The sequence below is a fragment of the Lynx canadensis genome, chromosome A3 (genome assembly GCF_007474595.2).
Source record: "Lynx canadensis isolate LIC74 chromosome A3, mLynCan4.pri.v2, whole genome shotgun sequence".
Classification (NCBI taxonomy): domain Eukaryota; kingdom Metazoa; phylum Chordata; class Mammalia; order Carnivora; family Felidae; genus Lynx; species Lynx canadensis.
The window spans coordinates 114,120,339-114,145,975 of NC_044305.1; the positions used below are offsets into that span (position 1 = coordinate 114,120,339).

Consider the following 25,637-nt stretch of genomic DNA (forward strand, 5'->3'; position numbering starts at 1 on the left):
TCATGATTTTATCTATTTGGGTCATCTCCCTTTTCTTTTTGAGAAGCCTGGCTAGAGGTTTGTCAATTTTGTTTATTTTTTCAAAAAACCAACTCTTGGTTTCGTTGATCTGCTCTACAGTTTTTTTAGATTCTATATTGTTTATTTCTGCTCTGATCTTTATTATTTCTCTTCTTCTGCTGGGTTTAGGCTGCCTTTGCTGTTCTGCTTCTATTTCCTTTAGGTGGGCTGTTAGATTTTGTATTTGGGATTTTTCTTGTTTCTTGAGATAGGCCTGGATTGCGATGTATTTTCCTCTCAGGACTGCCTTCGCTGCGTCCCAAAGCGTTTGGATTGTTGTATTTTCATTTTCGTTTGTTTCCATATATTTTTTGATTTCTTCTCTAATTGCCTGGTTGACCCACTCATTCGTTAGTAGGGTGTTCTTTAACCTCCACGCTTTTGGAGGTTTTCCAGACTTTTTCCTGTGGTTGATTTCAAGCTTCATAGCATTGTGGTCTGAAAGTATGCATGGTATAATTTCAATTCTTGTAAACTTATGAAGGGCTGTTTTGTGACCCAGTATATGATCTATCTTGGAGAATGTTCCATGTGCACTCGAGAAGAAAGTATATTCTGTTGCTTTGGGATGCAGAGTTCTAAATATATCTGTCAAGTCCATCTGATCCAATGTCTCATTCAGGGCCCTTGTTTCTTTATTGACTGTGTGTCTAGATGATCTATCCATTTCTGTAAGTGGGGTGTTAAAGTCCCCTGCAATTACCACATTCTTATCAATAAGGTTGCTTCTGTTTATGAGTAATTGTTTTATATACTTGGGGGCTCCGGTATTCGGCGCATAGACATTTATAATTGTTAGCTCTTCCTGATGGATAGACCCTGTAACTATTATATAATGTCCTTCTTCATCTCTTGTTACAGCCTTTAATTTAAAGTCTAGTTTGTCTGATATAAGTATGGCTACTCCAGCTTTCTTTTGGCTTCCAGTAGCATGATAAATAGTTCTCCATCCCCTCACTCTGAATCTAAAGGTGTCCTCAGGTCTAAAATGAGTCTCTTGTAGACAGCAAATAGATGGGTCTTGTTTTTTTATCCATTCTGATACCCTGTGTCTTTTGGTTGGCGCATTTAATCCATTTACATTCAGTGTTATTATAGAAAGATACGGGTTTAGAGTCATTGTGATATCTGTATGTTTTATGCTTGTAGTGATGTCTCTGGTACTTTGTCTCACAGGGTCCCCCTTAGGATCTCTTGTAGGGCTGGTTTAGTGGTGACAAATTCCTTCAGTTTTTGTTTGTTTGGGAAGACCTTTATCTCTCCTTCTATTCTAAATGACAGACTTGCTGGATAAAGGATTCTCGGCTGCATATTTTTGCTGTCTAGCACCCTGAAAATCTCGTGCCAATTCTTTCTGGCCTGCCAAGTTTCAAAAGAGAGATCAGTCACGAGTCTTATAGGTCTCCCTTTATATGTGAGGGCACGTTTACCCCTTGCTGCTTTCAGAATTTTCTCTTTATCCTTGTATTTTGCCAGTTTCACTATGATATGTCGTGCAGAAGATCGATTCAAGTTACGTCTGAAGGGAGTTCTCTGTGCCTCTTGGATTTCAATGCCTTTTTCCTTCCCCAGTTCAGGGAAGTTCTCAGCTATGATTTCTTCAAGTACCCCTTCAGCACCTTTCCCTCTCTCTTCCTCCTCTGGGATACCAATTATGCATATATTATTTCTTTTTAGTGTATCACTTAGTTCTCTAATTTTCCCCTCATACTCCTGGATTTTTTTATCTCTCTTTTTCTCAGCTTCCTCTTTTTCCATAACTTTATCTTCTAGTTCACCTATTCTCTCCTCTGCCTCTTCCATCCGAGCTGTGGTGGTTTGCATTTTGTTTTGCATTTCCTTTAAAGCGTTTTTCAGCTCCTCGTGACTGTTCCTTAGTCCCTTGATCTCTGTAGCAAGAGATTCTCTGCTGTCCTGTATGCTGTTTTCCAGCCCAGCGATTAATTTTATGACTATTATTCTAAATTCACTTTCTGTTATATTATTTAAATCCTTTTTGATCAGCTCATTAGCTGTTGTTATTTCCTGGAGATTCTTCTGAGGGGAATTCTTCCACTTGGTCATTTTGGATAGTCCCTGGTGTGGTGAGGACCTGCAGGGCACTTCCCCTGTGCTGTGGTGTATAACTGGAGTTGGTGGGCGGGGCCGCAGTCAGTCCTGATGTCTGCCCCCAGCCCACCGCTGGGGCCACAGTCAGACTGGTGTGTGCCTTCTCTTCCCCTCTCCTAGGGGTGGGATTCACTGTGGGGTGGCGTGGCCCGTCTGGGCTACTTGCACACTGCCAGGCTTGTGATGCTGGGGATCTGGCGTATTAGCTGGGGTGGGAAGGCAAGGTGCACGGCGGCGGGGGGGGCAGGCTTAGCTCGCTTCTCCTTAGGTGATCCACTTCAGGAGGGGCCCTGTGGCAGCCGGAGGGAGTCAGATCCGCTGCCGGAGGTTTGGCTCCGCAGAAGCACAGAGTTGGGTGTTTGCGCTTGCGCGGAGCGAGCAATTTCCCTGGCCGGAAACGGTTCCCTTTGGGATTTTGGCTGGGGGATGGGCGGGGGAGATGGCGCTGGCGAGCGCCTTTGTTCCCCGCCAAACTGAGCTCTGTCGTCCGGGGGCTCCGCAGCTCACCCTCCCTTTGTCCTCCAGCCTTCCCGCTTTCCGAGCAGAGCTGTTAACTTATGACCTCCCAGACGCTAAGTCGCGCTTGCTGTTGTAACACAGTCCGTCAGGCCCCTCCGCTTTTGCAAGCCGGACTCGAGGGCTCTGCTTGGCTGGCGAGCTGCCCCTCCGCCCCGGCTCCCTCCCGCCAGTCCGTGGAGCGCGCACCGCCTCGCCGCCCTTCCTACCCTCTTCCGTGGGCCTCTCGTCTGCACTTGGGTCCGGTGACTCCGTTCTGCTAATCCTCTGGCGGTTTTCTGGGTTATTTAGGCAGGTGTAGGTGGAATCTAAGTGATCAGCAGGACGCGCGGTGATCCCAGCGTCCTCCTACGCCGCCATCTTCCTGCGCCTCTCTCCCTGGTGACACTTTTCATAAGATCAAGAAATGTATGGCATGGGAACTTGGACAGTTTGTGTCAGTTTTTTGGACACGAGTCCCAGAGACAATAGAAGAACACTTTTACAAGAAATATTTTAAGGCACCTGGGTGGCTCAGTTGGTTGAGCTTTGGACTCTTGATTTTGGCTCAGGTCATGATTCAAGGGCTGTGGGATCGAGCCCCATGTCGGGCTCAGAGCTGAGCATGGAGCCTTCTTGAGATTCATTCTCTCTCTCCCTCTCTCTCTTCCCCTCCTTCCCTCCCCCCTCCCTCTCTCTCCCTGCTTCTTTCCCCTGTTCATGCTTGCTCTCTCTTAAAAAAAAAAAAAGATAAAAAAATAAATATTGCATCACTAATTCCATAAATGGTACAGAGGATGATTTTATGGAAAAACAAAGATTACCAGTGACTGTGAGTTAAAAAGCAATTTAGATATCAGATTGTGAATTTGAAGACATTAAGAATATTTTGAGGGGTGCTTGGGTGGCTCAGTGGGTTGAGTGACCAACTCTTGATTTTGGCTCAAGTCATTATCTCATGGGTTTGTGAGATCTAGACCCCCCCCCTTCGGGCTCTGTACTGACTGCATGGAGGCCAAAATCAAGAGTCTGATGTCCAGCTGACTGAGCCACCGGGTGCTCCTATTTTGCTTTTTAAAATACAAACATGAATGTTTCTGATAATTCATATCTCGGTAAGTTTTAAAAAGCTTTCTTAGTAAATACTAAGTGATAAGACGTCATGTGTCGTAGTTTAATTGGGAGTATTTTTGTCTTTCTTAGTGGTACATAATGGTGCACTTTAACACTGATGCACTTTAACACTGGGTTAAGTTAAAAAGTTAAAAATTTTGACAGTATCATATATTTGTAAGGATGAAGAGAAATGCAAATTGTTGAGCCTTGCTGATGTTGGAGAAATATAATTTAAGCCAAAGTCTCTATTTTAAATGATGCACTTTAACCTTGGGATTCTCTTTCTTTAACACATTCAACGAAATGTGGTTAATTTATTCAGTTTAAAGGACTGGGATTATCTTACTTTGTACTCATCTTACTTTTTGGTGTTATTTATTTTATGAAGTCATGGTGATCGTAGATAAATGGCTGATATGTTTTAAGTGTCCTTTCTTGCTAAAATAAAAATTAGTGTGTTGGTTACCCCCATTTTTTTTTTGAAATTTTATTGGCCTATGAAACTCAGAGATCCAGCAGCCACTGTTATAAAAAGTCTAGCATAAATTCTTATTATTTGTAGATTTTTGATCACAGATTAGTTTTTTACTTTGAAGAGGTTTCACAGAATGATTGCTAACAAAATCTGACAGCATACTTGTGTTTGGATTTGTGTTTTTTGCTTCTGCTTTGTCTCGTGTTACTTTGCCTTAACCAATCCTGTGGAATTAAGTTTACTGTGTGAATGGGCAGGTACCACTTAAAAATTAATGGTAAAAAAATTGTGGCAGTTGGTCATTCTTGATATATATGAGATACTTTGAGCAACTCTAGAAGTCTCTTCTTTTAACCAAAAATGTCTCCTTTACTAGATTGTCCTGGTGTCTGAAGTTTTTGTCTTTGAGCCATTCTTTGGATTTAAGACACCGACAGAGGCTCCATGGAGGCAGGCATCGCATCTGTCCTTTTAGTGCTGTAACTGCATCATCCATTTCACTTCTTGGCACATAAATAGGTGTTCCGTAAATATTTATTCAGTTAATAAATGATGGCAAAGTTATTTGTGACGTTAGAACATTATTGGTCATAACGAACCCTCTGATGTGTTAATTTATTCAGTAGAAAAAGAGAAGAGCTTACAGAACACATGAGTTTTGTTCAGAGTGAGGAGACCACTGAAAGTTTTCATTTGCAAAGAAAAATATCTTATTCTTCAGCAGGCCAAACAGAAAAGTGTAGAAAACCAATTTGGCTTACTCAATTACATATCTTAGAATTGTGTCAGTTGCATAGGAAGAGCAGGATTGGTTGTGTGTGTGTGTGTGTGTGTGTGTGTGTGTGTGTGTGTGTGTGTGTAGTATCTCTTTAGTTTTGTCACCATGAGAATAAACTTGCTTGTGAACTTGTTTAACTCAAGAAGGATAAAAACAGAAGTGTTAATAAGTTACATTGTAGTAAATACAGCCCATTATTTATTGTCTGTTTCCTAAGGAAATACCTGAGCATTGATACTTTGGGAACCTACTTTTAGTATCTTATCTTAAGAAGTAAATACCCATTTATCCCTTTCAGGGCAAGATCACACAGCCATTAAATAGTTTTACTAGGATTTAATAGTACTTTTGATTTTCCTACTCATTAGTGTGCCTTCAGATCCAGTGGTATTTGAAAAATAAAGCAATAGTTCATCATCATCTTGTATTAAGTAAGGATACCTTATGGCCAAGTATCAGTTAGCCTCTCTGGAAGAATTCATTTTTTTACTTGACACTTTGTAGATAAACAATTAAGCAACCATATGTAATAAATAGATATGCTCAGTTATCTTATTCAAAGATAGTTAAGAAACTTGGGAGTTTAGCTTTTACCTTAGGATCCTTCTGAGGAAATTGGTCTTTTAATAAAAAGACTGCTAAGAGAGCTTGATTTAGAGCTTAAAATCACTGAAGTTGATGGCAGTAGAGTGCCTAAATTGGGAGATAATATGTTCTTTGCTTTTATCCATTATTCATTTTCTGTTTTATAAACTTTCTATAATGTGGAAAGATTTAGAGCAATATTTTTTAAGTTAGTATGAAATTTGTTAGGCAGCTAAAAATTTACTTTGAAAATCGGAACTATTTTTCCTTCAGTTAATGAGATTATGTAATATAATTTTTGGGGGGTAATTGTCCTTAAATTTAAGTTTTTAGGGGTGCCTGGGAGGCTCAGTTGGTTAAGCATGTGTCTTTGGCTCGGGTCATGATCTCATGGTTTGTGAGTTCAAGTCCTGCTTTGGGCTCTGCACTGACAGTGCAGAGCCTGCTTGGGATTCTCTTTCTCTCCCCCTGTCTCTGTCTCTTCCCCACTTGCTCTCACTCTCTCAAAATAAATAAATAAACTTTAAAAAAGTTAAAATTTTAAAACAAACCACAATATTTGCTGAAATCAGAACTTTTTTGTACTTTGGTATTTTACTAATGGGGCTGTTCATTATAAACTTTTTTATGTGTATAGTCCTTAATATATATACAGAGGGATATCCAAATCAGTAGATGTTTAATCTGAGTGGATATCAGGGAAATACAAATAAGATTTAATAAAGGGATACTATTACATACCCATAATTTGCCAAAAAGTTAAAAAATTTGACAGTATCCTATATTTGTAAGGATGAAGAGAAATGCAAATTGTTGAGCCTTGCTGATGTTGGAGAAATATAATTTAAGCCAAAGCCTCTATTTCAGAAAAACCTCTCTTCAAAGGTAGAAGAGAAAGAAATTTTTTTTTTTCTTGAGTAAGCTTTGAGCCAGAATGTGAAGCACATTACGGGCAATCTGCTAAAAGATTGCAAAGATATAAGGAGAGCTCACGCTTTTCTATAGCCAAGCAGATACAACTCATTACATACATGTTGTCAAGATAAATTGTAAGTAGTGCTCGTGTAAGAGAACTTGATAGCAGCATTTCTCACATGTGGCTTATCCTAAATCTCTTGGTAATTGGGGTGACCATATGTATTTGTTAATTGGCTAAAAATAAACTTGAATCTTTTGCAACTTGGAGGTAGGTGGCTGGCTACTTAGTGCTCATGTCTTCCAACAGAAACTGGCAGAAAGAGAGTGCTCTCTCCTTTGGTGCAAATAACATTTCAAAGAAGTGGTTATTAGGTCCTTAAGATAGTCCTGGGGTGCTGGTTAGAATCTTGCTTATTTATTTATTTGTTTGTTTTTTCATTTACATAGTTATTTACTTATTTAATTTTTTAAAAAGTAAGTTCTACATCCAACATGGGGCTTGAACTCATGACCCTGAGATCAAAAGTCTCATGATCTACTGACTGAGCCCCAGCTGGGGTGGGTGGAGGGGATAGAAGCTTATTTAGCTTTTAAAATGATTTACATATACGTATATTTCAAAGGGATAAAGAAAGAATTTACAATTACAAGCTTTCTAGAGAAAGTGCTCTAAGAAAAATGTGTGGGGTATCTCTTCCCTGTTTGATTTTATGTAGTTAATTTATTTTTAAAGCTTATTTATTTGTTTTGAGAGAGAGCATGCAAATGTGGGGAAGGGGCAGAGAGAGGGAAGAGAGAGAATTCCAAGCAGGGTCCACACTAACAGTGTGGAGCCTGATGTGGGGTTCTAACTTATACACTGTGATATCATAACCTGAACAGAAAGCAAGAGTTGGATGCTTAACCAGATGACCCATATTGTATTATATTGTATTGTATTGTATTGTATTATATTATATTATATTATATTATATTATATTATAAGCAGGCTCCACACCTAACGTGGGGCTCCAACTCACGACCCCGAGATCAAAAGTCACATGTTCCACTGACTGAGCCAGCCAGGTGTCCCTCTCTTCCCTTAGTTTTAACAGGGAGAGTTAAAACTCTCATTTTTTATGCCCTTACACTGATGGGTAAATTGATCTGGCCACTTTAGTGGGCAATTTAGTTTGCAGTGTTCTGGTAGAGTTGAAGATGTGCCTACTCTATGATCCAGTACTTTTGTTTCTAGTTAAATCCCAGAGAAACTCTTAATACATGTTTATAAGAGACTTGTAACATTGAGTATTAACAGTGAAGCTGTGGAAACAACCAAATGTCTGTGAAGAGAATGAATAGGTAAATTTTGGTATGTTCACACAATACTAACAGTATTGAGAGTGAGTGAATTAGGGGCGCCTGGGTGGCGCAGTCGGTTAAGCGTCCGACTTCAGCCAGGTCACGATCTCGCGGTCCGTGAGTTCGAGCCCCGCGTCGGGCTCTGGGCTGATGGCTCAGAGCCTGGAGCCTGTTTCCGATTCTGTGTCTCCCTCTCTCTCTGCCCCTCCCGCGTTCATGCTCTGTCTCTCTCTGTCCCAAAAATAAATAAACGTTGAAAAAAAAATTTAAAAAAAAAAAAAAAAAAAAAAAAAAAAAAAAAAAAAAAAAAGAGAGTGAGTGAATTAGAGCTACAAACTCAACATGAATAACTTACAATGTTGAGTGACTAACTCAAATTATAAAAGAATATGCACAATACATTTAATATTTTAAAACATGTAGAACAATAGCTGTGCAGAGAAATGCATAGTTTTATAGGTATATATATTAGTTAAACTGTAATGCAATGAAAAACACCAAAATCAGGAAGTGGTTACCTCTAAGGAGGGAAATATATAATAGGCTCAGCAATTTTTTCTACTGTGTCTGTAATATTTTATTTTTTAATAAAGGAAGATCTTAAGCAAATAAGAATGTTATATTTGGACAGTGGTTACATGGTTGTTTGTTTTATTATTATCTAGATTCTCTTGTAATGTTTAAATATGTTATGATCAAAAGCTTAAAAAAAAGAGAAAAAGGGGGCCAGAGAAATGAGTGGTAGTTGGGGGGACATCAGTCCGCTTATTTTATATATTTGCATGTTAATGGTAATGATCTAGTAAAAAGGGACCAAGTTAGTGTAGGAAGACTGGGATAGTTACAAAAGAGCAGCGTCCTTGAGAAGAAAAACAATGGTACCCAGTGCAGAAGTAATTTGTTGGCTTTTGATAGGAGTAAGGACCATTTGTTGACACAGGAGAGAAAGCAGAATAAGTGGTTGAAAGGGGAAGGAGTTCTTTTCTGAATTTAGGTGACTAATGTCCAAGTTTGCCTGAGACTAAGAGGTTTCCCAAGATGCAGAACTTGCATTGCTAAAACTGGGAAAGTCCTGGGTAAACCAGGATGGTTGGCCATCTTCTGATTTTCTTTGACAAATTGAAAAGCATGATCATCTGGGAGTGAGAGGGGGATGAGAGTTCAAGATAAAATGGAAAGCTCTATGAAGTGATTGTCTTAAGGCTGAGAGAGCAAATTCTCTAAGTTAATGTAATATGTTTTCTGAGCTTTCCTAAGGGTCTCCTGAAGTTTATGGGCATAATTTCAAAGTTCACTTGGTTGTATTTCTTTGTTATCTCATTCAGCTATACAGGTGAAGGTACTGTGTCAAGTGGAAAGATGGTTTTAACTATGACTTTACTGTGATGGAGGAAGAGAGGTACAAGACTGAGGGCAAAGGCAAGGAAATGATTGTAGTGATGGATCATCAAGTCTCAGGCTGGGTTAAGAGGTGAAGAAGAAAGGAGAGGAAGGATAGTGGGAAAAGTAACTCCATATCTGTTGGGAACGAACAGATTTCTAGAAGTGAACTGGAAAGATAGGATGTGAGGAGAGTGGGATGTTTGAAATTGAGATTTTTTAATAAAAACATTTTTTTTTTAATTTTTGAGAGAGAGACATACACAGAGTATGAGCAGGGGAGGGGCAGAGGGAGAGAGAGAGAGAGGAGAGAGAGAGAGAGGGAGGAAGGGAGACACAGAAGCTGAAGCAGGCTCCAGGCTCTGAGTTGTCAGCACAGAGCCCCATGCGGGGCTCGAACTCATGAACCACGAGTTCATGACCTGAGCTAAAGTTGGACGCTTAACCAACTGAACCACCCAGGCACCCTGAAATTGAGATTTTTAAAAAATGTATTTTATTTTGTTTTTTACTTAAAATTTTTTTTAAATGCTTATTTTTGAGAGAGAGAGAGAGGGAGAGAGTGAGCATGAGTACAGATGGGGGAGGGGCAGAGAGACAGGGAGAGAGAGAGAGTCCCATGCAGGCTTCTCACTGACAGTGCAGAGCCTGCCATGGGGCTTGAACTTACAAACCATGAGATCATGACCTGAGCTGAAATCAAGAGTTGGATGCTCAATCAACTGAGTCACCCAGGCAACTGAAATTGAGATTTTTGACATGGCATAGTCATTGGTTATTAATGTGGTCAGCGGAGTAGGGGCTGGAATGGATAGGAGGGAAAGGTATTAGGTGTGGGAGTGATCACTCCATGGATGTGATTTTAGTGACTTAAGCAAGTTTTGGCACTCTGAAAACAATCACTTGGGTATTTTCTTTTCATTTGCCAACAGTCTTTTGTTTCTTGTTTTGTTTAAACAGTGCCTCAAATTGTAGATTGAATAGTTCTGGAATGAAGACGGATATAAATAAGTAAATGGATAAAAGCAAATATTGTTTAATCAGTACATGATCTTATCTATGGCTTGCTTAGTAGTTGGTTAACTTTCAAACATTATCATCCAAGCTAATGATCCCACTGCCCATTAAGCTATTTTAGTCCTAAATAGGTTCAGTGAGGGCTTTGTGTCACATATAGTTATATATAGTACATTTCTCTGCTGACTCCAGTTTCCCTCTTTCTCTTTTTATAGGACCGCAGCTGAACGCACAGCTAGAAGGTTGGCTCTCACAAGTACAGTCTACAAAAAGACCTGCTAGAGCCATTATTGCACCGTAAGTTTTAAGGTTCTTTACCTTAAAGATATCTTTACATGTTTCATATGTTAATTATTAATATAGAATGAGTAACTACAAATTGAACTAAATTTTTAAAAAATTAAAAAATAAATGCTATGTTGAGCTGAAGAAATTATATTTAGTCATTTTCATGGTTCCTTTGGCTTCCACTTTAACTCAAGGATAAAGGAATTAGCTATTTTCTCAGGTGCAGTAATTTTAGAGTTTATTTTTGGTAATAAAACTGACTTAAAGCTGAGGGTTATTTGCAGTACATAAACTTGGTGATTTCAGATTGATGTAAATGAGTAATCTCGGTTTTAAATATTAAAAAGATCTACTTTCATTCAGCCAACTTTTTCCTTACATTAAAAAAGGTGCATTAAACAGAATATCACGCAGTATGGAGTAGCAAACAAACCTGCGGGAGGGTTTTTTTTTTTTTTTTTTTTTTATTGAAGAAAATCTGTGACTATTTTGTCTTTGAATCTCAGAAGGCTTTTTAGAACTACAAGCTAACAAATAAACAGTTAACAGAGTGTCTGTATGTGATAGGAATTCAGTTCATTTTGATTTGGTTTCCAGTGTAACTTTCAAAACACATTTTTTTAAATTTTTTTTTTTTTCAACGTTTATTTATTTTTGGGACAGAGAGAGACAGAGCATGAACGGGGGAGGGGCAGAGAGAGAGGGAGACACAGAATCGGAAACAGGCTCCAGGCTCTGAGCCATCAGCCCAGAGCCTGACGCGGGGCTCGAACTCCCGGACCGCGAGATCGTGACCTGGCTGAAGTCGGACGCTTAACCGACTGCGCCACCCAGGCGCCCAAAACACATTTTTTTAAGCACATGTTAACTGTTTACTGAGAAGAGTGAAGGTTAGTGTTTGTCCCATTTCTTTCACAGCAGTGTCTTTTCTATAACTTCTGTTGCATTAGGTTTGGTGCCCCGATAAATAAAAAATAGTGAAAATAATAATATAGCATCTACTTATTTTTTTTTTTTAATTTTTTTTTCAACGTTTATTTATTTTTTGGGACAGAGAGAGACAGAGCATGAACGGGGGAGGGGCAGAGAGAGAGGGAGACACAGAATCGGAAACATGCTCCAGGCTCCGAGCCATCAGCCCAGAGCCCGACGCGGGGCTCGAACTCACGGACCGCGAGATCGTGACCTGGCTGAAGTCGGACGCTTAACCGACTGTGCCACCCAGGCGCCCCATATAGCATCTACTTATTAAACAATATGAGAAATCAGTAAATATACATAAAGAGTCTACATTAATGTCTGGCACATGTAATAAGTACTCCATAAATACTAGGTATTTAATGTGCCAAACATTTCGTTAAATGCTCCATTTGTATGATCTAACTTGATCTCATTTAATAGATATAGGAGGCTGACTGTACCACTTACAAGGAATGTGACATAGAAGTTACTAAATCTCTTGTGCCTTTGTCTCATTGGTAAAATTGAAATATTAATAGTACCTCCATAGGGTTTTTGATGATTAAATCAGTTAATCTTTATAAACTTTTAGCATAATTTAAACTAATAACTTAAACAAATATGTACCTGGCTAAATGCCAGGTGTTCTTAGTGCTGTTTTTTGTTTCGTTAAGATTTTTGGAGGGGTTTTATCTTAATCTTTTGTTTGGGGCATATTCCTCTGTTTCCTTGGTTTGCTTGACTCTCTGTGTTTGTTTCTATGTATGAGGTGCAGTACCCCTCTCTCCCAGTCTTGAAAGAGTGGCCTTGTGTAAGAGATGAACCTTATCTTTCAACCTTACCCTAGCTCTTGGCTGTCTCTGAAACTTTTGTGAATGTCCAAGCAGCCTGATTTATTCTTGATAAGTCCCAGTTGTTGAGAGTGTGCCACGACTTGTCAGTGTTCTGAAAGATCTCACTCAGCCCTTAGTTTCAGTCTGATTAGAAGCCAGACCCTCAGGCAGCAGCTTTTAAAGTATGCATACATAGTCCTGGAGACTGTAAACCCTGTTGGCCTCCAGACCAGGTGACCTAAAGGTGTTCCCTGGGTGACAGTGGCAAAAATCAGGGCTTCAGATGAGTGTACACGCTCCTTTCTGGGAGGTACTGGGGAACTGTAGTGAGGCTTAAGGAGAGTGTGAAGATGGTGTCTGCTGGCGTACTTTCCTTGAAAGCACCTCCGTAGCCTCTGGTTGTGTGGCCAACGTGAATGCTGCCCCTCAGGCTGAAGCTCTGGGACAAGTAAATAGGCTTGTTTCACAGAAAGACTAGGATATGTTTCAGACTGTTGTCTGCGTGGTGCCCTGGAGGTAGCCTGTCCAGAATTGTCTTTCCAATTGTTATAGCCCAATGGACCCAGAAACGCAAGCCGCCTTGGCCACAAGAAGCAGGTGATCGATCAAGGAGTGCCCCCTGTGTAGACTGCATGTGCCTGCCGGCTTTAGCAAGGCCATGGGAGAGTGCATGGCTGACGTGTACACATCAGCTTTTTACAGGGCCATAGGAAAGCACGATGCTGGGTCACCCTGCTGGTGCTATCAAGGCAGAGAGAGAGCACAAAAATGGCCTTGTGCCTCTGTTCTTGGAGAGAGTTCCAACAGACTCCTGCCCCTCTGGTAGACGCTTTAAGATTAGCCAGTGAATCTTCTTCACTACAGTCTAGGCACTTTGCAAACTGCTGTTTCTGTGCCAATTTCCAGAGCTACTGAGTCTGCATGTGAGCCCATAAGAGAAGTATCTCAGTTTCTACAGCCCTTCAGGGTCTCCTGGATATGAGCCCTGTTGTTTTTCAAAGCCCGATGTTTTTGGGATTTGTCTCACTGTTACACTTCCCAAGGATTGGGGTACCTAATGTGGGGCACAAACCCTTCAATTCTCAGGGAGAAACTCTGGATTTGTGAGAGTCCTCCTGATTGTGTGTCCCCATGCTAGGGGTCGGGTTTTGATGAGACTGTCCTGTCTCTCCTCCCCATCTTAATGTGGCCCTTTTACCATTTGTTGTGAAGGAACTATTCAGTTAGTTTTCAGATCTTTTTCAGAGGGAATTGTTCCATATGTAGCTGTAGATTTGGTGTGTCCGTGGGAAGTGAGTTCAGGATCTTCCTGTGCTGCCATTTTCGACTACCCCCCTAGAGTTGCATTATGAATAAACTCACATTACTACTTTCATGGTGCTTACCTTTGGGTACTTGGGAAAAGCAGACAATAAATAATTACATGCATACATCAGAGATATTGTGGGTTCGGTTCCAGACCACTGCAATTAAACGAATATCGCAATAAAATGAGACCAATGAATTTGTTTGTTTCCCGGTGCATATAAAAGTTATGTTTACACTGTATTCTTTTGAGTGTACAATAGCATTATGTCTAAGAAAACAGTGTACATACCTTAATTAGAAAACATTCTAGGGGCGCCTGGGTGGCTCAGTCAGTTAAGCATCCGACTCTTGATTTTGGCTCAGGTCATGAGCTCATGGTTTGTGAGTTTGAGCCCCACATTGGGCTCTATGCTTGCAGTGTGGAGCCTGCTTGGGATTCTGCCTTTCTCTCTTTCTGCCCTCCCTCCCTGCCCCCCCCCCCCCCATCTCTCTCTCAAAATAAATAAATAAACTTTAAAAAAAAAAAATACTACTAAAAAATGTTTACCATTCAGTGAGTTATAATCACTGATCACAGATAACCATGTAATAACAATAAAAAAAGCTTGGATTGCAAGAATTACCAAAATGTGACACAGAGTCATGAAGTGAGCAAATGTTGTTGCAAAAATGGTGCTGATCAGCTTGCTTGATGCAGGGTTGCCACAGACTTTATAGTTTGCTTAAAAAAAAAAGCAGTATTGGGGCGCCTGGGTGGCTTGGTCGGTTAAGCGTCCGACTTCGGCTCAGGTCATGATCTCACGGTCCGTGAGTTCGGGCCCCGCGTCGGGCTCTGTGCTGGCAGCTCAGGGCCTGGAGCCTGTTTCAGATTCTGTGTCTCCCTCTCTCTCTGCTCCTCCCCTGTTCATGCTCTGTCTCTCTCTGTCTCAAAAAGGAATAAACGTTAAAAAAAAAAAAATTAAAAAAAAAAGCAGTATCTGTGAAGCTCAATACAGCAAAGCACAATAAAATGCCTGTATATTCTGTATCAGATGCTAATGGGTGCTAAGAATAATAAAGCTGATCAGAGGATCAAGAGTGTGACAATATGAGTATGGCGGTGCTAGTTTATATAGAATAGTAAGAAAAGGTCTCCCCAATAAGGTAACTAACACTTGAGCCTAAATAATGCGAGAGAGAAGTTATGCAGATATCCAGGGAAAGGGTTTTCCGGTTGAGGAACAGTGAGTACAAAGGCTCTGGAGCAGGATATGCTTAGTATATTTTGAGGAAAAGCACGGAGGAAGGTGTAGTTGGAGTGGCATGTACAAGGGGAACAGTAGTGGATGAGACAGGCACCAGGGGCTACATTGTAAGGAGGCTTTGTAGGCTGTTATGAAAACTTTATGTTTTATTCTAAGTGATACGGCAAGTCGTGAAAAATTTTGAGAAATGACATGACCTGACTTAGATTTGAAAAGGATTACTCTTGCTATTGTATGGATGTTTAGTTTTGTGGAAACAGGGAGTCCAGTTTCGGAGGCTTATTATAATAGCACAAGAAAGAGATGACATAGTGGCTTTGACAGGGGGCTAGTGGTGGATGTGGCAAGAAGCAGTGTCTTCCAGATATATTTCGAAGGTAGGACCAGCAGAGTAGAAGAAGAGTCAAGGATGACTCTTAAGTTTTGGCCTGTGAAACTGCAAACATGGAATTGATTTTATACTGTAAGGGACAAACAGAGGTAGAGGTGGGAAGTAGATTTTAAAGTGTTTTGTAGATGGCACGAAAACAGACACATAGATCAATGGAATAGAATAGAAACCCCAGAACTAGACCCACAAAAGTATGACCAACTAATCTTTGACAAAGCAGGAAAGAACATCCAATGGAAAAAAGACAGTCTCTTTAACAAATGGTGCTGGGAGAGCTGGACAGCAACATGCAGAAGAATGAAACTAGACCACTTTCTTACACCATTCACAAAAATAAACTCAAAATGGATAAAGGACCTGAATGTGAGACAGGAAACCATCAAAACACTAGAGGAGAAAGCAGGAAAAGACCTCTCTGACTTCAGCCACAGCAATTTCTTACTTGACACATCCCCAAAGGCAAGGGAATTAAAAGCAAAAATGAACTATCGGGACCTCATGAAGATAAAAAGCTTCTGCACTGGAAAGGAAACAGTCAACAAAACTAAAAGGCAACCAATGGAATGGGAAAAGATATTTGCAAAGGACATATCAGACAAAGGGCTAGTATCCAAAATCTATAAAGAGCTCACCAAACTCCACACCCAAAAACCAAATAATCCAGTGAAGAAATGGGCAGAAAACATGAATAGACACTTCTCTAAAGAAGACATCCAGATGGCCAACAGGCACATGAAAAGATGCTCAACATTGCTCCTCATCAGGGAAATACAAATCAAAACCACCTCACGCCAGTCAGAGTGGCTAACATGAACAAATCAGGAGACTATAGATGCTGGAGAGGATGTGAAGAAACAGAAACTCTCTTGCACTGTTGGTGGGCATGCAAACTGGTACAGCCACTCTGGAAAACAGTGTGGAAGTTCCTCAGAAAATTAAAAATAGACCTACCCTATGACCCAGCAGTAGCACTGCTAGGAATTTACCCAAGGGATACAGGAGTACTGATGCATAGGGGCACTTGTACCCCAATGTTTATAGCAGCACTCTCAACAATAGCCAAATTGTAGAAAAAGCCTAAATGTCCCATCAACTGATGAATGGATAAAGAAATTGTGGTTTACATACACAATGGAGTACTACGTGGCAATGAGAAAGAATGAAACATGGCCCTTTGTAGCAACGTGGATGGAACTGGAGAGTGTGAAGCTAAGTGAAATAAGCCATTCAGAGAAAGACAGATACCATACGTATGTTTTCACTCTTATGTGGATCCTGAGAAACTTAACAGAAGTCCATGGGGGAGGGGAAGGAAAAAAAAAAGAGGTTAGAGGGGAGCCAAAGCATAAGAGACTCTTAAAAACTGAGAACAAACTGAGGGTTGATGGGAGGTGGGAGGGAGGGTAGGGTAGGTGATGGTCATTGAAGAGGGCATCTTTTGGGATGAGCACTGGGTGTTGTATGGAAACCAATTTGACAATAAGTTTCACATATTAAAAAAAATAAAGTGTTTTGTAGAATCTAGGATTGTATTTTGACCGTGTTAATGTTTTGAGACGCCTGTTAGGTGTCTGTAAGTGGAGATCTCCAATGGGCAGCTAAATATATGAATCTGGAGTACAGAGAAGAAGGCCCAAGGCTGTGTTGATATATATATCACACTTAAAGTCTAAACAGCCTGTGGTTGTGTAGCAAGTAAAATACAGAGAAGAGGTTCAAAGACTTAAGCCCTTAGACAAACTAATTTCATTTAGAGATCTGGATGAAGGTGAGCATTTGCAAAGGAGATACTGAAGGAAGACCAGTGGGGAAGGAGGAAAACCAGGGGCAAGTGGTGTCTGTAGCAGGCAAAAAAGGATGAAAAATGTGTCTGGGAGGAGAAAATGATCAGCAGTGTCAAATTCTGTGCCAATAGGTCAAATAAGATGAGGGCTAAGAATTGATAATTGGATTTGGCAATATGGAGATCACTGGTGGCCTTGATACATACGATTTCTGTGGAAGTGGTAGGGATGAAAGCACGATCGCACTGGGTTCAAGAAAGAATTGGAGAGGGAAATGAGTGAGGATGGTTTTTTTTGCTTTGTTTTTAACAGGCTTTTCTATAAATCAAGGAAATGAGGGAATGGGAGTATGTTGTCAGGTGAGAATTTTTATTTGAGATGGGAGATATTAAAGTGTTTATGATATAGATGAAATGATCCAGTAGAGAAAGAAAAATTGATGCAGGGATGAGGGGGGGAAGTTTGCATAATTCTCGATTGGGTAAGAATGGATTAATAATCATGTCTTTATAGTAACTCAAGACATAGGTTCTATTGTCATTCTAATTACTTTGCTGGTATTTAAGTATTTTATGCTACCTTCCTAGTTAAAACTTGTTCTAAATGTGGGAGCTGTGCTAAATGAACATACAATTAAGTTGAGGCTAGTTATTCATGAAAGTGTAGCTAGACTTGTTTCCTTTTTATTATTAGCTTTAAGTTGAAATTGGCAATAGACTGGGAAATGAAATTTTTGAGTCTAAGTTACAAATACATTGATTTGGAAAGGATTCCCAGGTTACCTTAGGTTTTAAAATGGATATTTGAAAATAGTTTTGGCTTTGGTGTGAATGTTTCTGTTATATAGTGACTTTGTAGTTATTTTTATGCATATATAATGTAATTTCCATTTTGTTAATATGAAAACTTTAAATATATTCAAGTTTATCTTATTATATGGCTTCCAGAAGTAATGCTTTTCCTTTCCAGAAGTGTCTTTTTTTAAGTTTATTTGTTCATTTTTGAGAGAGAGAGAGAGAGAGATAAAGAGTGCAAGTGGGAGAGGGGCAAAGAGCAGGAGAGAGAGAATCCCAAGCAGACTCCTCATGGCCAGTGCAGAGCCCAGTGAGAGACTCGATCTCATGAACCGTGAGATCATGACCTGAGCTGAAATCAAGAGTTGGATGCTCAACTAACTGCATCACCCAGACACCCAAAGTAGTTTTTTTTTTTTTTTTTGAGGTAGAAAAGCAGCAACAAATATTTTGTTGTTTATGTAGAGACACAAAATCATCTTTGTTAAGAACATGCTTATCTAGTAATTAGAAAACTTAAAATTTTTAGATCTCTACTTTTAAGTCTATTAAAAAAACATTCTTTTTTTTTCTTAAGGTTTATTTTTAAGTATTCTCTACACCCAAAATGGGGCTAGAACTTACAACCCTGAGATTAAGAGTTGCATGCTCTACTGACTGAGCCAGCCAGGTGTCCCTAAAAAAAGTTATTTAACTTTTATAAAATTTAGCTCTCTGGGGCCAGCTTTTCTTAGATTTTACCTTCATAGGCATAAATTCTGTAAGGGGAGCCTTAAAAACAAACAAAACCCAACTCAGAACCTGAGTTTTAACAGATTACTTTTAACAGATTGCTCATTTGTATATTGATGTAGATTAAATAGAATGATGTTGTTAAAGAATAAATATAGACCCATAAACCAACTGTTGATCAATCTTAATGATTTTAATCTATATGACATATAGGCAGGCACAGTTGGAAGATTCAGAAGAATTTAATTTGATTTAAAAATATCCTTTGATTGAATTTAGGATCACCTTACGTATCTTGAGGGTGCAGGAAACAGTGTGTTGCCCAGAGATATATACTGAAATGATCTCATGGACTAGGAGTTCCAAAAGCCTTCCTACCATGACTGCAAGACACCTTGATGCCAAAATTGTTGTTTATCTTGCAGTACGCAGGAATATCTCAGGAACCCTTAGAATGGAGCTGTACAGTTATGCATCACTTAAGAAACCTCATATTGGAGGAGCACCTGGGTGGCTCAGTCGGTTAAGCTTCCAACTTCAGCTCAGGTCATGATCTTGCGGTTTTGTGCGTTCGAGCCCTGCGTCAGGCTCTGTGCGGACAGGTTGGAGCCTGGAGCCTGCTTCGGATTCTGTTTCTCCTTCTCTCTCTGCCCCTCCCCCATATGTGCTCTGTCTCTATCAAAAATAAATAAAAACGTAAAAAAAAAAAATAAATAAACCTCATGTTGGATAGAAAAATTTAATCAGGTAATTGGAGAGGTTACTTACACAAGTAAAGGGGCTTACTTACACGATTAAGCAGATACTGTGGATATTGAAGCACTCTGCATGTATTTAAACTAGAGTTTGATTTGTTACTAGTTAACCTAGTAGGAGTAGTATGGAGTAAAGGATACTTTCACTTTTCATTGTGCCCCTTTTTTATTGTTTGACTTTTTTACACTGTGTGCATGTATTACTTTTAACACAAAAGTGAGTTTAATAATTTTAAAAAGCTGAGGAACATTTATATAGAAGACCAGTTTACATACTGTGAGGCATACCTGTTGAGCTCCACCAGTGTATCATGAGACAATGAATCGTCACAAATCATGTAGTTCATTTAAGTTACTGGAGATGTATAAATTGTTTATTTCTAGTCCTTGTTTATTTTAAGTGGTAGGTTATTTATGGCAGTATCTCAGGTCCTGTATACTTTAGCGGTCAGACAATCTAGATGTGGAACATTGTGGTCAGTTTGTTCTTATTTGACTTGGATAATTTTAATACCTTTTATTAGTTCATAGTATTGTTTACTTAATACTTCTAAGATTCCATTTTTAAAAATAAAATATTCTGAATAATGACTTTTGAACCTGGACGTTTTTTGAGATATAATCATTTAAATAAAAAAAATTTTTTTTTGATGTTTATTTCTTTTTGAGAGAGAGAAAGAGCACGTTCATGCACAAGTGGGAGAGAGAGAGAGAGAGAGAGAGAGAGAGAGAGAGAGAGAGAGAGAGAGAGAGAATCCCAAACAGGACTCAAACTCATGATCTGTGAGATCATGACCTGAGCTGAAATCCGCTTAATTGACCTAGCCGCCCAGGTGCCCCTCATCTAATATTTTTTTTATGAAGCAGGAATCTTGGGGACCTTTGAGCAATGCCTATGAGAGTAAAAGAATAAAAGACGAGGTGCAGCGAAGTAAAATGGAGAGTCGCAATGTGAGGCCGCTGCTTCTGGGAACTGTTTAGAACCAGTTGTTCATGTTAATCCCATATGCTCCCAAGTGTTTTTAAATTTAGTTTCTGGCTTTCTAGATCATAGCTTTAGTAGATCTTATTGACTTTTCTTATTGCTGCAGGAGATTATTTTATCTGGTCCAATCTTCTCATTCCATCTAGGGCAATCTTTTTATTTTGTATTTTTGCTGCTATTAAATAGAACTAGGCTATGAGAACCTGATTTTGTTGAGTCCAAGTGTTTTTTTATTGTTCTCCATATCCTCTTTGATGAAAAGCCTCTCATAGAATATGTGGTAGGCTCTTGGCATTCACACTTTATGCTATTCACCTATAACCTTTGAAGGTCTCAGAATGAATAAGTGAAAGTCCATGTCATGTAGTAATTGGCAATTTTCCTCACATAGGAATTTTAATTATACCCACACTGCAAGGCTGGCTGTGTGCGAAACTGTGAATGACCATGGAGAGTACCCTTGCCTCCTCATTTGTTGCAGCTCTGTGGGGGATACAGAAATTCTAGAAGGTTAGGAGGTGAACTGGTGTGTAGGAACAAGGACAGAAGCAGAAGTACCCTGTGTTATAAGAAGGATCAGTTTTTAGAGACATGTTTTTAGTCTAATGAGAAATGATAGGTGTTACAGTATAAATTTGTGTTTGTCTTCATGAGGTTACATTGGGAACCAGAGTGATCTGGAAAAGCGAACAGGGATGACTTTGCATTAAGGTTTTAAGAGCCTTGAAAGACTGATTGGAACATACTTTTATGATGTATATTCAACGTTTATTTATTTTTGGGACAGAGAGAGACAGAGCATGAACGGGGGAGGGGCGGAGAGAGAGAGGGAGACACAGAATTGGAAACAGGCTCCAGGCTCTGAGCCATCAGCCCAGAGCCCGATGCGGGGCTCGAACTCACGGACCGCGAGATCGTGACCTGGCTGAAGTCGGACGCTTAACCGACTGTGCCACCCAGGCGCCCCTATGATGTATATTCAAATATCTGTGGAGCTCACATTTTCTTTTTTTAAATTTTGAATGTTTATTAATTTTTGAGAGCACAAGCAGGGGAGGGGCAGAGAGGGAGGGAGACAGAATCCGAAGTGGGCTCCAGGCTGCCAGTACAGAGCCTGACACTGGGCTTGAACCCATGTGAGACCATGATCTGAGCCAAAGTCAGCCACTTAACCGACTCAGCCACCCAGGCACCCCTGTAGAGCTCACATTTTCATTGCTCTTCTGACTATAGGCACAAATGAAAAACACCTTAGTTGTTCCCTTAGTGAAGCCTCTTTTATTGTGAATGATCCCTTAATGAAACCTTGCTTCCACATGTATGTGTAATCATGGATTCTATTAGCAGGAGAAGGGTGTAGGAGTAGAGGATCATTAATGAGATTTGATGATTGTTACCATGGCTCTCTTACTTACCATGTGTCTGGGCCAGGATAAAGGAAAGTACTAGAAATTCTTTTCTTTGGCTATGATCTTGGTCCTTTTATGAAGTAGAGTTTCTCAGGATATGGGTTAAGAGGGATGGTACACTTAATGATTTTTTTTAAACACTCCGCAGTGTATTCTCTATTCAAGTTAATAAGATTCTTCCTCTCTTTTTACAACTGTTTTGTCTTCTAGCAGACTTTTAAGCCCTCAACTTGAAAATCTGAAATTATGAAGTCTGAGTTCTACTATAAAGTATACTTTATACTTTATATATATATTATATACTTTATATATAATATATATACTGAATATACTATAAAGCATACTTACGTCAGTTAATCATGTTTTCAGAACCACCCACCTTCCCTACAGTCTTATAGGATATATGGTATTCTTCCAGTTCTTAGGGTCGTTGATTTTCCTACACCATAAAAACATTCCCTTCTTCCTTAAAATATGTAAAGGTCTCTTATGGAGGTTAAGAATGGGTTCTGGAACTCTACTGCCTACCTTTTAAGTCCTGATGTGGCCACTTACTATTTGTGTGACTTAGAGTAACTATCTTAACCTTTCTGCTTTAATTTCTTCATCTGTAAAAGAAAAATAGTAATTCCTACCTCATAGGGTTGGTGTGAGGATTCAGTGAATTGCTGTCTTGCCTTACGTGGATGAGTGACACATAGTAAGCTTTGAGTAAATGTTAGTTTATTATCATTATCGTAGTTACCCTCTTCCTTCTCCTCTTCCTCATTTCCCGATACCTCCTTGGTTACTAAGCTATGTCACTTTTTCTTTTTACAGTGTAGGTCATTCATATCTCATTTCCCACTGGCATTGAGACCTTTCTAGACCATGACATTACTACCACAGGCCAAATTTTTGAGAGAGAGCCATTTAACACTTCCTGTCTCTGATCTTATATTTTTCAGTTCTAGACTAGTAACAGTTTCGTATTGTCACTACACTGCTCCAGAGTGTACAGCAGTTTTTCAGTAACTTGTTTTATCAAGCCCAGACTCCTTTGTCTGTCTCTGCCTTCAAACTACTTCTTGTTCCACTCAGGCCAGTCTCCTATTTTCTCACCTACGTCATACACTTGGGGCATTTGCACATGTTCTTCCTTCAACTTTGATGCTCTTCCTTTGTGCCTTTACTTCTCTACTCTTACTATTATTTCTATCGTATCTGTACTTCAAGAATCCCACGTTTCTAAGACAACTTTCTGGCTTTTAAGAACTGTGGTTGAGTAGGAACAGGATTGATGAAACTGGGAGAGATTCACACCGGAAAGACAGACTGAGAAATCGGAGTATGGAATGAAGGTCAGGGCCTTTAAATTGAAGAATGGCAAATAGGAATTAAAGTCTGAAAAGCTGATCTAAGATGTATCAATTTAAAGAATAAGGGTTGGGACATGGATGGATAGGATATGAGTGACAACTGAGAGCAATGCAGTATTGAAAATTTGAGATATTCTGGTTTGATACAGACCAGGACAGATGCTGGTGGATCAAATGGTTTTTAAGGTCCACCTGACTAGGGAAGCTAACATATTTCTGAATTGACAAGGGGGAGCCAGTAATGTTAAGATCAGGAACAGCTGTCAGGAATCTGAAGTAGTTTGTACTGGGGTGTTTGGCACTGGAGGATTGGGGACCGAATTGGAAACAATTGAGCCCCTGGTTAGGCTAGAATATCAAGATCAGCAAAACCGAATGTGCTGAGCCATAGAACAACTTACATTTCTTCTGGCTAAGATTAGAACCGGGTTGTGGAGAATATTGCTATACTAAAGCAACTTGATAGGCTCTCTTGCCAGAAGTATACGGATAGAGTGACTACCATTAACCCAACCAATAAAACCTTTAGTGATTTCAGTGTGCTTAGTGTAGGTACCATATTACTTAACTCCTGATTAAGCACACTACTATCCTGTATTGCTGTGATTGACTTATGTGAATCTCTTTTTCTCTATTCATATCTTAAGCTAGATCAGATGATGGCCCTTTTTAAAACAGCTCTATTGTGGTAGGTTAACCTGCAGCTGCATATATTTAAAGTGTACAATTGGATACATTTGAAATATGTATACACCTATGAAACCATCACAGTGAAGATAATGAACATATTCATCATCCTCAAGTTTCCTTGTGCCCTTTTGTGATTCATCCCTTCTGTACCTCTCTGCCTCCCCTTTCCAGTCACATCCATTGACTTATTCTTTGTTGCTACAGATTAGTTTTTATTTTTTAGTGTAATGATACAGTATGAACTCTTTGTTGCGTTCTCTATTTTTTTTTTAACCATATTTTTAAGTATAATTATTTCTGGGTGTATCAGTAGTTCCTTTCTGTTGCTGGAGAGTTTTCCATTATATGACTGTATCTCCATTTTTTTGTGTTTTTGTTTTTAATGTTTATTTATTTTTCAGAGAGAGAGAATGAGAGCAGGGTAGGGGCAGAAAGAGAAGGAGACACAGAATCTGAAGCAGGCTCCAGGCTCTGAACTGTTAGCACAGAGCCCAACATGGGGCTCAAACTCAAAAACCACGAGATCATGACCTGAGCCAAAGTTGGACGCTTAACCGACTGAGCCACCCAGGCACCTCTATACTTCGATTTATTTATCCATTCATCTTTTGAGGAATTAGGTTTCCAGTTTTTTACTGTTGCAAATAAAGCTGGGATGAGCATTTGTGCACAAATCTTTGTGGTAATAATGCTTTCGTTTTTCTTGGGAGTGGAAAGCTGGGTCATATGGTAGGAGTATATTTAACTTTTTAAGAAATTGCCAAACTGTTTTCGAAAGTGGTTGTAACATTTTACATTTCCAGTATACATTTCCACTTTACATTTTGAGTATAGCTCGAATTTCACTTCTGCATCCTTAACATACTTGATATGGTCACGTTTTTTGGTTTCAGTTATTCTACTGGCTGTTTAGTGGTAGCTTTTTGTAGTTTTAATTTGCCTTTCCATAGTGACTGAATGACGTTGAGCATTCTTTTGTGTGCTTATTTGCCATCCTGGTATATTCACTAGATTCTATATACAATGACGGATCCATTCATCCATCAATGGACATTTGGGCCTTTCCGTACTTTGGCTATGGATGTGTCTCTTCGAAACAGCACACCTGTATCCCTTGTATAAATACCTAGTAGTGCAATTGCTGGATCATAGGGTAGCTCTGTTGTTAATTTTTTTGAGGAATCTCCATACTGTTTTCCAGAGTGGCTTCACCAGCTTGCATTGCCACCAACAATGCAAAAGAGATCCTCTTTCTCCGCATCCTCGCCAACATCTGTTGTTGACTGAGTTGTTAATGTTAGCCATTCTGACAGGTGTCAGGTGATATCTCATTGTGGTTTTGATTTGTGTTTCCCTGGTGATGAGTGATGTTGAGCATGTTTTCATGTGTCGGTTGGCCATCTGGATGTCTTCCTTTGAGTAGTGTGTATTCATGTCTTTTGCCCATTTCTTCACTGGATTATTTGTTTTTTGGGTGTTGAGTTTGATAAGCTCTTTATAGATTTTAGATACTAATCCTTTATCTGATACGTCATTTGCAAATATCTTCTCCCATTCTGTCAGTTGCCTTTGAGATTTGCTGATTGTTTCCTTCACTGTGCAGAAGCTTTTTATTTTGATGAGGTCCCAATAGTTCATTTTTGCTTTTGTTTCCCTTGCCTCTGGAGACATGTTGAGTAAGAAGTTGCTGTGGCCAAGATCAAAGAGGTTTTTGCCTGCTTTCTCCTTGAGGATGTTGATGGCTTCCTGTCTTACATTGGGGTCTTTCATCCACATTGAGTTTATTTTTGTGTATGGTGTATAAAAGTAGTCCAGGTTCATTTTTCTGTGTG

The 25,637-nt window shown here is 39.6% G+C and overlaps 1 protein-coding gene across 1 annotated transcript in view; it reads left to right on the forward strand.

Annotated features, from left to right (window-relative positions):
- Positions 1-25,637, forward strand: part of MEMO1 (mediator of cell motility 1) — a 132,015-nt gene that overhangs the window by 56,710 nt on the left and 49,668 nt on the right. Inside the window, 1 exon segment of the mRNA XM_030311356.3 lies at positions 10,490-10,571. Within this exon segment, the coding sequence (XP_030167216.2) occupies positions 10,490-10,571 (82 nt within the window).